Source organism: Eulemur rufifrons, chromosome 20, assembly GCF_041146395.1.
Source record: "Eulemur rufifrons isolate Redbay chromosome 20, OSU_ERuf_1, whole genome shotgun sequence".
NCBI lineage: Eukaryota > Metazoa > Chordata > Mammalia > Primates > Lemuridae > Eulemur > Eulemur rufifrons.
Genome location: NC_091002.1, coordinates 24,396,964 through 24,413,255, shown reverse-complemented (window position 1 = coordinate 24,413,255; position 16,292 = coordinate 24,396,964). Strand labels below are relative to the sequence as shown.

The 16,292-nt window shown below is 40.6% G+C and overlaps 1 protein-coding gene across 3 annotated transcripts in view; it reads right to left on the bottom strand.

Moving 5' to 3' along the window:
* Positions 1–397: 397 nt before the first annotated feature.
* CDK5RAP1 (CDK5 regulatory subunit associated protein 1) overlaps positions 398–16,292 on the bottom strand; it is a 33,617-nt gene continuing 17,722 nt past the window's right edge. Inside the window, exons 9-14 of one of the 3 annotated variants that reach the window (XM_069495433.1) lie at positions 15,632–15,729; positions 13,647–13,702; positions 11,365–11,495; positions 8,118–8,267; positions 3,126–3,266; positions 398–664 (exon numbers count right to left, since the gene is read on the bottom strand). In XM_069495433.1, the coding sequence (XP_069351534.1) occupies positions 584–664; positions 3,126–3,266; positions 8,118–8,267; positions 11,365–11,495; positions 13,647–13,702; positions 15,632–15,729 (657 nt within the window). In that variant the 3' untranslated portion in view covers positions 398–583. The remainder of the gene's footprint in view (positions 665–3,125; positions 3,267–8,117; positions 8,268–11,364; positions 11,496–13,646; positions 13,703–15,631; positions 15,730–16,292) is intronic. The other 2 variants (XM_069495434.1, XM_069495435.1) reach the window with 2 other exon arrangements.

Genomic DNA, 16,292 nt, shown 5'->3' with positions numbered 1-16,292 from the left:
GAAAGCAGAGTGTTTTATCACGGTTTCTGCTTTAGTGACTTTATTAATAGAACAAATTAAAAGTCAACTCTTGCCAGAAAAAAAAAAAAAAAAAATAGGTCCATGAGGGAAATCCTCAGGTAAAATACATAGAATAAAGTGAGACGATAGCCAGCTGAGTCTATGGCATCAAATGAAAATGTCAGGAAGATCTAGAGTGGTTTTTCCCAAGCAAACGGCTCTCCCTACCTTGCTCTCCTTACCTCCTAGGGTCCAGGGGAGAAAACCAGAGAGAAAACCAGAGAAAACCAGTATCCACAGCAGGAACTGGGTTGGGAAACACTTAACTCAAAAACCACAGGGAAAACCCCAGAAACACTAACCAAGGTAAAAATGGAAAAGAGACCAAGGAGCCACCTGAGGTAAATTAATGATTAGAAAAGCTGTTTATGTTTACGTAGCAGCATTTTCGTTTGACATAAAGGTGCTTCACCACTTGCAGCTTGTCTCTGCAGCTTCAGTACCTCTTTCACTAGTGACCAGTGATATCTGCTTTTCTGCCGAGAAGGAGTGCTCAGGTCAACTCCAAGGCCATCCACTCAGGTCAGCAATTTGCTGAGAAGTCCTTCAGGGTGGTCCTGCAGAGAACATGTCCTCTGAGTGTCTGAGAGCTGGCAGAGGTGATCTGAAAGAAAACCGGTCAGAAGAAGGCAAGGTAACCAGTACTGTACCACAGGGACTTAATATAGAGCCGCTAGAGAAGATGCCACCAAAAGGAATCTGACAGAGGTGACAGGCCAGCAGAGACTGCATGGCTCCTCTATGTCCCCAATCAAAGGAAGAAGAGATGTCTGATGGAATGGCAATGCATGTAATGTAAGAAGTCAAAAATAGCTCAGTCCCAAACACACCTCCCTTTTCTCTAGGAAGATGGCTCCTCCCCAGCTCTACCCATAAGGTTCAGGTATGAGCTGCCCATCAAAGACCCTGCCCTCCTGACCCCAAGGGTGAGCCAGTCAAATCCTTCCTTAGGATATTTACGGCCAAAATTTGGTGAGAAAGCTTTTCTCTCCTCTCTAATTGAGAACTGAAAGGATGTGACCCTAAAGTTACAAGTTACCAATGGTCACATTTCTTACCATGAGAACAAGTCAGTCCATTAGTAAATATTTACTAAGTGCTTATTATGTACCAGGAATTGCCCTAGGTGCTGGAGATAAAGAGATAAACAAAACAGCTATTTCCCCTGCCCTCAAAGGAGCTTCAGAAGAAGACAAATAATAAATATGTAAACAAAGATGACTTCACACACTGGAAAGTGCAGTGAAGATAAAATGGGTTAATGTGTAAACAATGATGAGAGTAGGGCAGGGAAAGCTGCTTCAAAACTGCAATGACCAGGGAAGGCCTCTCAGAGAAGGCGACATTTGAGAGAACCTGAAGACTAAGAAGGCAGCAGGCACACACAGATGAAGAGCCTCCCAGGCAAGAACAGCATGTGCAAAGTCCCTGAGAATAGGATCAGCCCCGAGGGGCAAAAAGGAGGCTGCCGAGGCTAGAGGAGAGAGAGTAAGAAGGGCAAAGGCACCTGGGACAATCACACCGGGCCCTGGACATCTTGCAGTTCATGCTGCGCCAATGAGAAGCCACTGGAGGGCTAAAACAGAGGAGTGAGTGATCTGACTTAGAAAGGTCACACTGACTGCTACGGGGCAGACAGAATAAAGGAAAGCAAGAATAGAAGCAGAGAATGTGAAGCTTCTGCAATTCTCATGCACTGCTCATATAAAACAGTATAATCACTTTGGCTATTTTTATTCTACACACTCTATGGCCCAGCAATTCCAAGCCATATACCCAACAGAAATGAATACAGGCCGGGCGCGGTGGCTCACGCCTGTAATCCTAGCACTCTGGGAGGCCGAGGTGGGCGGATCGTTTGAGCTTAGGAGTTCGAGACCAGCCTGAGCAAGAGCAAGACCCCATCTCTACTAAAAATAGAAAGAAATTATATGGACAGCTAAAAATATATATAGAAAAAATTAGCCGGGCATGGTGGTGCATGCCTGTAGTCCCAGCTACTCGGGAGGCTGAGGCAGTAGGATCCCTTGAGCTCAGGAGTTTGAGGTTGCTGTGAGCTAGGCTGATGCCACGGCACTCACTCTAGCCTGGGCAACAGAGAGAGACTCTGTCTCAAAGAAAAAAAAAAAAGAAAATAAAAAGAAATGAATACATATGTGCACTAAAACATATGTACAAGAATATTCATAGCAATATTATTCATAATAGCTCCAAACTGGAAACCAAAATGGTCATCAACAGGAAAATAAACAAATAAATTGTGGTATATTCATATAATGTGGATAAATATAATCACGGATGAATCACACAACATAAAGTTGAGGGAAAGAAGGCAGGCACCAAAAATATATAATATATGATTCAATTTTATATCACGACAGGCAAAACTAAAGTATTGTGCTAGAAATCAGGAGAGTGGTTAACTTTGAGATGTAGGGAAAGGGAGTGACTGGGAAGAACACGAGAGGGGGTTTCTGGGGTTCTGAAAATATTTTATCTCTTGATCTGGGTGATGGTTACACGGGTAGGATTACTTTGTGACAATTCATCAAATAGTAGACTTATGACATGGTCAATTTTCTACATTTATGATGTATTTCAATAAAATAATTCATTTTAAATATACAGAAGCAGAAGACTAGGACTAGGGAGGAAGCCACTGCAATCTTCCAGGCAAGAAATGACAGTGACTTGGAGACAGAACGAAATGGTCAGATTCAAGATAAATTCCACAGGTAGAAACCAAAACAGAGGGACTGCTGATGTAGGAAAGTGAGTAGCTAGGAAGATTCTTCTGTTTTTGGCTTGAGCAACTGAGCGGTGCCATTTCCTGAAGTGGGGAAGCCTTGAAAAGAACCCTTGCAGGGCAGGAGAAAAGATAAGAAAAACAAGAAAGCATTAGTTGGGAGCGGTCTAACATTCAATCCAAAGTGCCCTTCCATTATACAGGGTAAGAAGAGATTTTTATTTTACTACAAAATTTCTCTAGGAAAAAACTTTTTACCAAATTATCCAAATCAACACTCACTCACAGTGCAAGCCAAAAGCCCAAAAGAACACTCTACCTTCACCAGCACATAGTCCCCAGGCTGGGCTCTGACCCTGAGCCCAGAGTTGGCGACATCCTCCATCTCTGCATCAGGGAAGATCACCTTAAGGTTTCCATCATTCCGGCCACACAGGTCATTGGCAGAGCGTTTACTGAGCTGCAGAAAGAAAACAGTTTATGAATTTGTGACAATCATAAGTTCCTGGAGGGAAGAAATTGTGCCTGCTCTGTCTCAGACACCCAGAACCTTCCTTAACCAAGGAATCACTGAAGACTCAATGTCCACTGCTGCTTCACCAACAAGGGCAGTGTCTGGCACACAAAAGAAACTCTGTAAAGTTTTGCTGACTATATTTTAATGAATCAATGAGTCTTTGAAGAATTGCCTTCTATAGGAACGGACCTCCAACGGGCCTAAGGCCAGGGACTTGTGAGTGACGCACTTGGCAAAATGACTTTCACTTTACCCAGTCTCCCAGTAATCCCTCAGGAATGTTCTGGGGCTGTTTGGCCTGGATTACTTGCCCCTACTGAATAGACAGACTTGAAGCCAGAGTCTTCATCATAACACGTGGAAGACAGGGCCAGGAAGATAATAAAACCACTATGATAGGATTAATTTCTAGAATATACAGGAATCTTTCTCTTCCAGCCATGATAAAATGACAAGAACCAAATTTACCCCCCAGCCTTACATAACCAGGAAATTGGGCAAACCATTTTTAGATATTGGACAAAAGATCATGCAAGACTGTGATCTATGAGAGAAGGAACAAATAAAGTGAGCCCTCCAGTCACCCCTGCTTCTTGCCAGAATGCACATACCAGACCAGAGCATGTGAGGCAGGGAGACCTCGGGCAGAGTGTGGTGGTTCTCTCTGCATTGAGGAGAGAGGGATCAGAGTTCAGGGAGCCTGAGATAGCTAGAAATCGTGAAACAAATTCTAGAGATAAGAGAGCTAAGCAGAAAAAGAGCTTTAGAAATATGCATAGGGGTTCCCTTGAGTCTTTGCTAAATACTAACACATGCATGTGTAGAATAAAACTCCATGAAGTGAGGTAAAGAGAGCAACTTAAGAACTGTCTGCTAAACAGTTCCTAGAGCTCACATGGGGCTGAGAATCATTTGACCTACCACCAAATAGTCCTCACTGGTTCCTTGGGACATTCAGTAGCAATTCTTGACAGAAGGCCATATCTTAGTGAAGAGGCTAAACTACCTCCAAAATAAAAAAGCTTTTCTAAAAAATCTTAAAAACAAGCCTTGAAGGAATCAAACAGAACTGTAAGCAACTTAACTGTCTATCAGAACAAAGCTCAATGCAAAGTCCAGACACTCAAAAATGAGTACCACAGTGTCCAGCATCCAATCAAAAATCACTAGACATGCCCAGAGGCAGAAAACCCATAATAAGGAGAAAAGTCAGCAATAGAAATAGATCAAGAAATAATAGCAATGACAAAATTAGCACACAGTGACATTAAGCCAGCTATTACAACTGAGTTCAAATATGAAACTCAGTTTCAAAAAAAACCCCAAAAGCCAAGGACATAGTGAGGAAAGAAGTAGAAGATATAAAAAAGGAACTATATGTATCTTATAGAGATGAAAAATATAATACCTAGAATTAAATATTCAGGTGATAGATTAGATATCGTCAAAGAAAATAATAGTGAACCTGAAGACAGGACAATAGAAACTATCCAAAATGAAGCACAAAGATAAAAAAGACAGAAATATTAGGTCATTAAATATGAAATGTCCAATTTCAAATAAGAAGTGTAGTTTATTATATCTCAAAGAAGCAGTACCAAACAAAGAAGCAGCACAATTAGTCAAAGTATGCGCCTAAACTGTTGACAGTTTTGCCATCTTAATGGTAGCTTGTTTATGCCAGCAGAGAAGCCTAGAAAGCAAGTGGCCATGAAATCGCGAAAGGCGTTTCTCACAGCTTGTTGAGAATTGAATATTTTTCCTTGCAAGAAATGGTCCAAAGCCTGGAAGAAGAGGTAGTCAGTTGGTGCAGGTCTGGTGAATACGGTAGATAACAGAGAGTTTCCAAGTCCAGCTGCTGTAGTTTGAGCAGTGTTGTTAGTGCGACATGAGGTCCAGCGTTGTCTTGCAAGAGGATTGGCCTGTCTCTATTGACCAATCTCGGCTGCTTCATCGCAAGTATCCTCATCATTTCATCTAACTGGTTGCAGTAGACATCCACTGTCATCAACTGACCAGGTTTCATGAAGCTGTAGTAGATAATACCAGTGCTGGACCACCAAACAGACACCACTGGATTTTTTTGGTGAATATTCGGTTTTGGACTGTGTTTTAACACTTCACCTTTAACTAACCATTGTGTAGAATGCTTGCAATTGTCAAAAAGAATCCATTTTTCATCACATGTAACAATACGGTATAGAAATATTTCACATTTATGTCATGACAGCACAGAAAGGCAAACTTTGAGACAATTTCTCTTCTGACGCTGATTTAATTCATGCAGAACCCATCTATCCAGCTTCTTTACCTTGCCCATTTGTTTCAAATGGTCCAATATCGTTGGAATAGTAACGTCAAACCTTGCTGCTAATTCACGTGTAGGTTGAGATGAATTTGCTTCCACTACAGCTTTCAGCTCATCATTATCCACCTTGGTCTCAGGTCGCCCATGTGGCTCATTTTCAAGATTAAAATCACCAGGAAGGAAGTTCTCAAACCATTGACGTACTATGCAATCATTAGCCACATTCTTCCCAAACACTTTGTTGATATTTTGAACTGTCTGTGCCACATAGGTTCTACAACAGAACTCATTTGAAAATAAAATGAATATTTTTACTTATCCATGGTTTCACAAAAATTGCTCTAAAAGAAGATTTGAAAGATAATCACAAGCCAAAACATGCATTTGCAAGACTGAGGATGTACCTTCACAATAAACATAAAACTACAAGCATCGGCCAGGCGCGGTGGCTCACGCCTGTAATCCTAGCACTCTGGGAGGCCGAGGTGGGTGGATCGTTTGAGCTCAGGAGTTCGAGACCAGCCTGAGCAAGAGCGAGACCCCATCTCTACTAAAAATAGAAAGAAATTATATAGACAGCTAAAAAATATATATATATATATATATATATAGAAAAAATTAGCCGGGCATGGTGGCACATGCCTGTAGTCCCAGCTACTCGGGAGGCTGAGACAGGAGGATCCCTTGAGCTCAGGAGTTTGAGGTTGCTGTGAGCTATGCTGACACCATGGCACTCACTCTAGCTTGGGCAACAGAGTGAGACTTTGTCTCAAAAAAAAAAAAAAAAAAAAAAAAAGAAATGGTATTTTTATTAAAATTAAAAAAAAAAAAACTACACGCGTCAAAGTGAAATGTCAAGAGATGTCAACTCTCAAACTTAGTACTTAAGGAAATCAGACATTTCATACTTAATAATCTAAATAAAAAGAACAGTGTCAGTGACCTCTAAGACAATATAAACTACATACGTGCAGCTGGAGTACAGAAAGAGATGAGAAACAGGGCCATGGGTGGGAGGAAGAAGGAGCATTACAGAAAAAATATCTGAAGAATAATACGTAAATTTCCAGATTTGATGAAAACTATAATCCCAGAAACTAAGATGCCTCAAAAAACGCCAAAGGAATAAACACAAAGAAAACCATACCAAGACATATCAAATTCCTAAAAACAGTGATAAAGCAAACTTTCTGAAATGCAGTACATTTCTAAGAAACTGTGATGAAAAAGAATACTGAAGACAAACAATAACATTGATTCTAAAACTATACATACGATTCCACTTTCAGAAAGATGGAATGGACACACTTTTTCCTAGTCTTCCCACTAAATACAACTGAAAACCATGGACATTATATACAAAACAAATATAAGAAGACTCTGAAAATAATCAGTAAATAGAAATTATCCAATCTGAACAACAGAGAGAATATAGACTAAAAAAACTACACCAAGCCTCAGAGACCAGTGGGACAATAACAAAAGATCTAACATTTGTGTTATCAGAGTCCCCGAAGAAAAGGAGATAGAGGGATTCTAAAGACAGAGTATTTCTCATCAGAAACCATGGCAGCCAGAAGGAAGTGGCATAACATTTTTCAAGTGCTGAAAGAAAAGAATTAACCCAGAATCCTATATCCAGCAAAAATATACTTCCAGAATGAAGTGGAAATAAAGACATTCTAAGATGAAGGAAAACTAATAGAATCAGGAAGTTCTCTAAACAAAAAGGGAAAAATAAAAGAAGAAAACTTGGAACATCAGGAAGAAAGAAAAATCACAATTAAATGATCATCTACATATAAAATTCTAGGCTGGGCACAGTGGCTCACACCTGTAATCCTAGCACTCTGGGAGGCCGAGGCAAGAGGATTGCTTGAGGTCAGGAGTTTGAAACTGGCCTGAGCAAGAGCAAGACCCCGGTCTCTACTAAAAATAGAAAGAAATTAGCCGGGCATGGTGGTGTGCACCTGTAGTCCCAGCTACTCGGGAGGCTGAGGCAGGAGGATCACTTGAGCCCAGGAGTTTGAGGTTGCTGTGAGGTAGGCTGATGCCACAGCACTCTAGCCCAGGCAACAGAATGAGATTCTGTCTCAAAAAAAAAAAAAGAAAGAAAAGAAAATTCTATGAAAACTACAAAAATAAAAACCTCCTAGTACTATTAAATGAGTTCAACAAGGTCACAGAATATAAGATAAACATACAAAAATCAATTGTATTTCTATAATAGCAACAAACATTTGGAAACCAAAATTAAAAATACAATACCATTTACAACAGCTCCAAAAAAATGTTTAATGAAATGCTTAGGTGTAAATCTAACAAAAATAGGACTTATAGTGCTGAAAACAATAAAAACTTTGGTTAAAAACATCAAAGATCTAAATAAAGGACAGACATATTGTGATCCAAAAAACAAAAAAACAATGTCTATACATAGACATACACATATATGCACACACACACACACATACGTATGGCCTCACCCCCTCTACTAACACCAGCTGGGTACAACCCACAGCGGTCTTGTTGGCTTTCGATGCTTCTTCTCGGAAGACTGTGATAAGTTCTTCCAAACGCCTTAATTTTACCTCTTCTGGGACATCATCCTTCAGCCTGTGATATGCTCGCGTCTTCTATTAAAAAAAGGAGATGGAAGTCACTAAGGACTTGTAGAATTCATTCCTAACGCACAGAGGGAGATCATGTTCATTCTACCTGCAAGTTACAGACGCATGTACGGCAACCCAAGCCAGAGCCAAGACAGTTCTCTGGCTCTGGAAGCATTCCAAGAGAAAAATATAGTGGAGTCACATTTTTGCAAGGGTTAAATTATAAATTTAGCACATGAAAATCATAGACTCTACTCCTGATATTCGCCCTAAGGTTACACTTGTACATTTACTAAATGACTCATACCAGGTTACTCAGCGCACTATTGATTAGGACACAAGATGCAAAGCAGGCTAAATGTTTATCAACAGATAACTAGTAAAAGAAATTACATTTTATCTACACAATGGAATATTATGCAGCTGTTAAACAGAATGATAGTTCTGTATGTACTCATATGAATTATTCTCCAAAATACACTGCTAACTGAAATAAGCAAAGAACAGATCAACATGTATAAAATGATAACTTTGATGTAGAAAGAATACCTATAAATATATTTATAACTATGTGAAAGATCTCTGGAAACTTACAAAAGAGATTGCTAAGAGTGACTGTCTTCAGGGAAAGAACTGAAAAACTAGGCAACCGGGGAAGAAGGAAAAACTATTTCTCACAATACACCATTTAACTTTTTGAATTTTATACCATAAGCATATATTTATCTACTCCAAAAAAAAAAAGAAAATTTATCCTTGAAAAGCCTGGAAAATCATCTAAAATCACAGTGTGTATGTATGTTTAAATACATCTTTTTCTCTTTTTTTTTGAGACAGAGTCTTGCTCTTTTGCCTGGGCTAGAGTGTGGAGGCTGAGGCAGTAGGATTGCTTGAGCCCAGGAGTTCAAGGCTTCAGTGAGCTATGATTGTGCCTATGAACAGCCACTGCACTCCAGCCTGGGCAACAGGGTGAGACCCTGTCTTTAAAAAAAGAAAAAAAAAAAACAAAAAACAAAGGACTACTATCCAGAATCTACAAGGAACTCAAATAACTGAATACACACCCACCAAAAAAACATAAACCCATGAAAAAGTGCACAAAGGAGGCCAGGCACAGTGGCTCATGCCTGTAATCCCAGCACTTTGGGAGGTCAAGGCAGGAGGATCACCTGAGGCCAGGAGTTTCAAGACCAGCCTGGCAATATAGCAAGATCCTGTCTCTATAAAAAATAGAAAAATTAGCCGTGCATGGTGATGCATGCCTATAGTCCTAGCTACTTGGGAGGCTGAGGCAGGAGGATCGCTTGAGCCCAGAAGTTTGAGGTTGCAGTGAGTTGTGATGATGCCACTGCACTCTATCCTGGGCAGTCGAGGAAGTGTCTCAAAAAGTAAAGGAAAAAAGTGGGGAAAAGATACCAATAAGCATATGAAAAGATGTTCAACTCAATCATCAAAGAAATGCAAATTAAAACCACAATGTGATACCAGTCAGAATGGCTTATACCAGTCAGAATGGCTATTATTAAAAAGTGAAAAAATAACATGTTGACAAGGATACAGAGAAAAGGGAATGTTTATACATTATTGGTGGGAATGTATATTATTAGTACAACCTCTAAGGAAAACAGTACAGAGATGTCTCAAAGAACTAAAAATAGAACCACCATTAGATCCAGCAATCTCACTACTGGGTATCTACCCAAAGGAAAAGAAATCATTATATCAAAAAGATACCCGCACTTGTATGTTTACTGCAACACTATTCAAAACAGCCAAGATATGGAATCAACCTAAGTGCCCATCAATGGATGACTGGATAAAGAAAATGTGGTATATGATAGAGTAATACCATGGAATATTACTCAGCCATAAAAAAGAATGAAATCATATCTTTTGCAGCAGCATGGATGGAACTTAATGCCTTTATCTTAAGTGACATAACTCAGAAACAGTTAAATACAGCATATTCTCACTTATAAGCAGGAGCTAAATAATGTGTATACATGGACATAGAGAATAGAATAATAGTCACTGGAGACTTGGGAATGTGGGAGGGGGGACAGGGATAAGAAATTACCTAATGGGTACAATGTACACTATTCAGATGATGGCTACACTAAAAGCCTAAACTTCACTGCTACGTAATATATGCATGTAACAAAACTGCACTTGTACCCCCTAAATCCATAAAAATAAAAAAATAAGAAAAAAAAAAAAGAAATTAGAAATCACTAAGAATGATGGCTGGGAAGACAACAAGTGCCTGTAAAACAATCCACATCTGTAGACCAAAAAGGAAGTTCTGCATGTTGAGAAACAATTTTTTCTTTTCTTTTTTTTTTTTTTTTGAGACAGAGTCTCACTCTGTCACTCGGGCTAGAGTGCCGTGACGTGAGCCTCGCTCACAGCAACCTCAAACTCCTGGGCTCAAGCAATCCTTCTGCCTCAGCCTCCCAAGTAGCTGGGACTACAGGGAGAAACAATTTTTTTTAATTTAACTTTTTAGAGACAGGGTCTCACTCCATCACCCAGGCTACAGTGCAGTGGCACTCATAGCTCACTGCAATCTTGAACTTCTGGGCTCAAGTGATCCTTCAGCCTTAGCCGCCTGAGTAGCTAGGACCACAAGCGCCCACCACCATGCCCAGCTAATATTTTTATTTTTTTGTAGAGACAGCGTCTCACTATGTTGCCCAGGCTGGTCTCAAACTCCTGGCCTCAAGTGATCCTCCCACCTTGGCCTCCCAAAGTGCTGGGATTACATGCCTGAGCCACCAGGCCCAGCCAATTTTAGATTTCTTATAAAGAAAGCAGTCTCTCTCCCTCCACATCCAAATTATAAACAACCTAAAGACAATTTTAAATATTTTTTCAACCTCCTCCTCAATTTTAAATATTTTAATAAAAAGAAATATTGGCCCAGTAATTTTTTTTCATCAAAATGCTGAATTGTGTCCGTCCAACAGTAGAGTTGATTAGGAAAATGAAAAAGAAGTGAATAGTAGGAGCCTTTGGATTCTCCAGGAATGCCTTGCTGTCACTCTCTTTTCTGCCCAGTTGTCTACAATCAACCCCAGACCGGTCGGGAATGATGTCAGTCCTTCCCCGTCCCAGGTCTCACCTGTCTCATGCTATAGGCAAAGAGGAAGCCCATGTTGTACTGAACTTCCCGGAGCAAGGACACTGTCTGGAGGTGATCTTCCTCTGTCTCACCACAAAAGCCAGCAATGAAGTCGCTGCTGAGGCTCACACCTGTGTGAAACACAACAAAGGACAAAGGACAACAGGTTGCTGCTGCCTACCTTCAAGAGAAACCTTTGGCATTTATGGATTACAGAAGGAAGGATCACAATTGTAAGGCCTTCCCTGTGACTATTCAGACCACATACAAGAAAAACAAAACAGTGGTTATAGAGTAAGAGGGAATGGGCCTGCTCATCTACGACACTGCATGCCAACACTAGAAAAGGTATTTTCCCCTCAAATGCTGGATTTAGGAACACAATAAGAGTCCACATTTTCAAATTGGTCCTAGTTTTACTAGTGAAAACCTTGCAGTGCCCAACACATACGTATACTTCTGAATTTAGTTTAACATTATGGTCACTGACAACAGTGAAGTAGTAATAACTACCAGTTACTGAACACTTACTAATATTTTTTTTTTTTTTTTTGAGACAGAGTCTCGCTTTGTTGCCTGGGCCAGAGTGAGTGCCGTGGCGTCAGCCTAGCTCACAGCAACCTCAAACTCCTAGGCTTAAGCGATCTACCGCCTTAGCCTCCCGAGTAGCTGGGACTACAGGCATGCGCTACCATACCCGGCTAATTTTTTCTATATATATTTTAGTTGGCCAGATAATTTCTTTCTATTTTTAGTAGAGACGGGGTCTCGCTCTTGCTCAGGCTGGTCTCGAACTCCTGACCTTGAGCCATCCACCCACCTCGGCCTCCCAGAGTGCTAGGATTACAGGCGTGAGCCACTGCGCCCGGCCTTACTTACTAATATTAATACTACATTTTACTATCCACTTAATTATCCCAACGATCTAATGAGGTGAGTACTATTAACTCCATTTTATAGACGAGGAAACTGCAGCCCGGAAAAGTGAAGATTCTTATCTATTATCACACAACCTATAACAGTGGAGCTTGACCCTAAGTCAGTACACCTAGCTTCCACATTATCCTGCCCCAGAATAAACGTATCTGTGCATAATACAAGTTACAATAATTAAAAATTAGAAACGTGGGAAACTAAAGTAGGCACTTTCAACCAAATCTAAACTACAATACTACAGAGTAATTTTATTAGGAGGAAGCGGGAAGAGAAGATGGAGTAAGGGCTATGGTAACAGAAAAGGAATTATTTCTAAAACTTACAGTATAGCCTGGGCAACAAAATAAGACTCTGCCTCTATAAAAAATAGAAACATTAGCTGGGCATGATGGTGCGGGCCTGTAGACCCAGCTACTTGGGCAGCTGAGGAGAGAGGATGACTTGAGCTCAGGAGTGTGAGGTTGAAGTGAGCTATGATGATGCCACTGCACTCTAGCTGGGGCAACACTGTGAGATCCAGTCTCAAAAAATAAAATTAAATAAATAAAATTTTAAAATAAAATAGAACAAAATTTATTGTAGTAAGTTGCCATAAAATTAGTCAGAAAAAGCATGTGCTTTTTTTAAAGATAACAACACTCTAAAATCAGAACTAATTTAGGTCAGAACTTTGTCAGCCTATAAAGAAGCTACAAGAAGGGATAAAGTCTCTCCCATATGTCCAGAAACACAAAGACCATAGAAGAGAAATCTCTTAAGTCTTGAGGCCACAGCTGATTCACACTTCTGAGTATTTCTAACAGGATGAAGACATCAAAGAATTAGAAAGATGTAAATGAAACAGAAGGAGAAAGAGGGAGTGGGAGGGGGAGGGAAAGAGAGAGAGAGAAAGAAATGAAGAGGAGCAAAATAAGTATAAATTGGCCAGGCGCAATGGCTCATGCCTGTAATCCTAGCACTTTGGGAGGCTCAGGTGAGAGAATCGCTTGAGGCCAGGAGTTCAAGACTGGCCTGAGCAAGAGCAAGGCCCCATCTCTACCAAAAAATGAAAAAATTAGCTGGGCATGGTGGAACACACCTATAGTCCCAGCTACTTGGGAGGCTGAGGGAGAAGGATCACTTGAGCCCAGGACTTTGAGGTTGCAGTGAGCTATAATACCACTGCACTCCTCTAGCCTGGGTGACAGAGTGAGACCTTGTCTCAAAAAAAAAAAAAAAAAGAAGTATGAAATAGTGTCACAACGAAATTCCAAAGCTGTTGATTTGTTGGTTGCCTGTATCTAACCAAGAAGACTGTGGGCACTGGTAAAATAACATGCTCAGCAGAATACATTTCTTAAACATACCTGGAATAGATGCTCTGATATGGTGAACTAACTCTACATAAGCTTCCCTTGAATATCTGCAATAAAGAACAAAAAGAAAAGGCCTACATGAACCAATCTTTTAAAAGAATGCTATAAAAATGTACCACTATGGATTCCCACACATAATCACTTCTCATCCACATGGCACATCACAAGAATAGGTTAAATTATCCAAAAGAGCCCTTTTGGCCAGGCACAGTGGCTCATGCCTATAATCCTAGCACTTTGGGAGGCCAAGGCAGAAGGATCCCTTGAGGCTGGAAGTTTGAGACCAGCCTGGGCAACAAAGGGAGATCCCGTATCTACAGAAATAGCCAGGTGTGGTAGTGCGCAACTGTAGTCCTATGATAGGGAACTGGCAGGTCCTCCTCAATAAGGAGTCATTCAGACCTGAACCAAGATCTCTGATCAAACAGGAGCAGTGGAGAGACTGACCAAAACCAGCTAGAACCAAGATGGCCACAAAAAATGACCTCAGGTTACCCTCATTGCTCATTATACCCTGCTTATAATGTACTTGCATACTAAAAGAAACTTCCACCAGTGCCATGACAGTTTACAAATGCCATGGCAACTCCCGGAAGTTACCCTATATGCTTTAAAGGGGGAAGGGACCCTCGGTTCTGAGAACTCCCTACCCACTTCCCAGAAATATTATGAATAATCCTCCTTCTGCTTAACATAAAATTAAATAGAAGGTATAAAATAAGACCCTAGAAACTCACAACGTGCTACTCTGTTGCTCTGAGATCCACTGCTCTATCTATAGAGCAGCCTCCTTTGTTTTTCTTTTCTTACTTCAATACACTTGCTTTTGCCTTAACTCTGTTAGCTCACTCTTGAATTCTTTCCTGCATGAAGCCAAGAACCCACTTGGCCTTCAGGTCGGACCCCAGTTTTGGGGTCCACTTTCCTCTATCAGTCCCAGCTACTCTGGAGGCTGAGGAGGAAGAATCGCTTGAGTCTAGGAGTTCAAGGCTGCAGTGAGCTATGATCTCGACACTGCACTCCAGCCGAGGCAAAAGAGTGAGACCCTGTCTCAAAGAAGAAAAAAAGAAAAGAATAAGAAAAAGAAAAAGCCCTTTTGATCTAAGCTCTATATTGTAATCTAAACTATTTTTTTAAATTTTTAACTTTTTTAGAGACCCAGTCTCACTCTGTCACCCAGGCTGAAGTATAGTGACCTGAACATAGCTCACTGCAAGCTCAAATTTCTGGGCTCAAGTGATCCACCTGCCTTGACCCACATCTGGCTAATTTTTTTTTTAATTTTTTGTAGAGATGGGGTCTCGCTTTGTTGCTCAGGCTGGTCTCAAACTCCTAGCCTCAAGCAATCCTCATGCCTTGGACTCCCAAACTGCTGGGATTACAGGCATGAACCACAACACCAGCCATAAACTACTTTAAATAGGCTTTATCATTTAACTAATAAATCAAGACAGATTAAATAGTGAAGACCATCTCTAAAACGCTTCACCACTGTGGAAAACAAGACAAAGCACTAGTTCCATACAGCTTGCCCTAGGATACATTCTCCCTTCACTTTAATCTCTGCAATACTTATTACTCCCAAAGAAAGTAAACACATAGAGCTACACCTAAATTCCAAGACCTTTCTAAACTTTTAAATCAATAAAAACTAATAATATTAAATCCTAAGACCTAACAAAACTTTAATGTTAAAAGTTAAAGGACTAAAATCTCAAAGAGTGTGCCACACCATACAGGCTTTAATGAAAAACACATGCTAACCATGTGGAAATAACAGACCCAGTGCTTAATCTATGCTTATGGAGTGAGCAGAAGCAAGTTCCGGTGTCCAGAGGCTAACTCATACAGTAAACATTTATTGAGCAGCTACTATGTGCCATGCACTATACTAGGTTCTTAGCATCATAGATACTGTTTGGTCATTAAGGAAACATGGAAAGGTGTGGGATGTCCCCTTTCCAAGAATGTCTGACCCCCTCCGCATGGCCTCCAATACACGGCTGCTTCCACTCTGGGCTGGCAGGTGGATCTGTTTACAGATGTTTTCTCTCTCATGAATCAGCTGCAGAACCTGATCAAATAGAACACAATACAGATTATTAAAGTCTCACCAAAGAATCTTGCAAAATGGAATATTACTCTTAACTGTTTCTCCTCCAAGGTTAATTTTCAAGTAATTAAGAGGCTGATTAAACCAAACACATGAATTAACCTAATCTTTAACTTTTGCTTCAAGCTACCTTCTATCTGTCCCAGACATTTACCTGATGGCATCTCCACTTTCAAAGAGTGGAGGGAAGAAAGCAAGCAGAGGTCAGATTCAAGCAATGAGGCTGCAAACAGGTAGTGCTGACACAAGGGTCAGCAGACAAAAAAGGAAAAAATCACATTTCTTTCATCTAACTTACAAACTAGTCACTTTAAAAGATACCACAAGGCCGGGCATGGTGGCTCAATCCTGTAATCCCAGCACTCTGGGAGGCCGAGGCAAGAGAATCACTTGAGCTCAGGAGTTTGAGACCAGCCTGAGCAAGAGCAAGACCCCATCTCTACTAAAAATAGAAAAATTAGCCAGGCGTGGTGGCATGTGCCGGTAGTCCGAGCTACTTGGGAGGCTGAGGCAGGAGGATCACC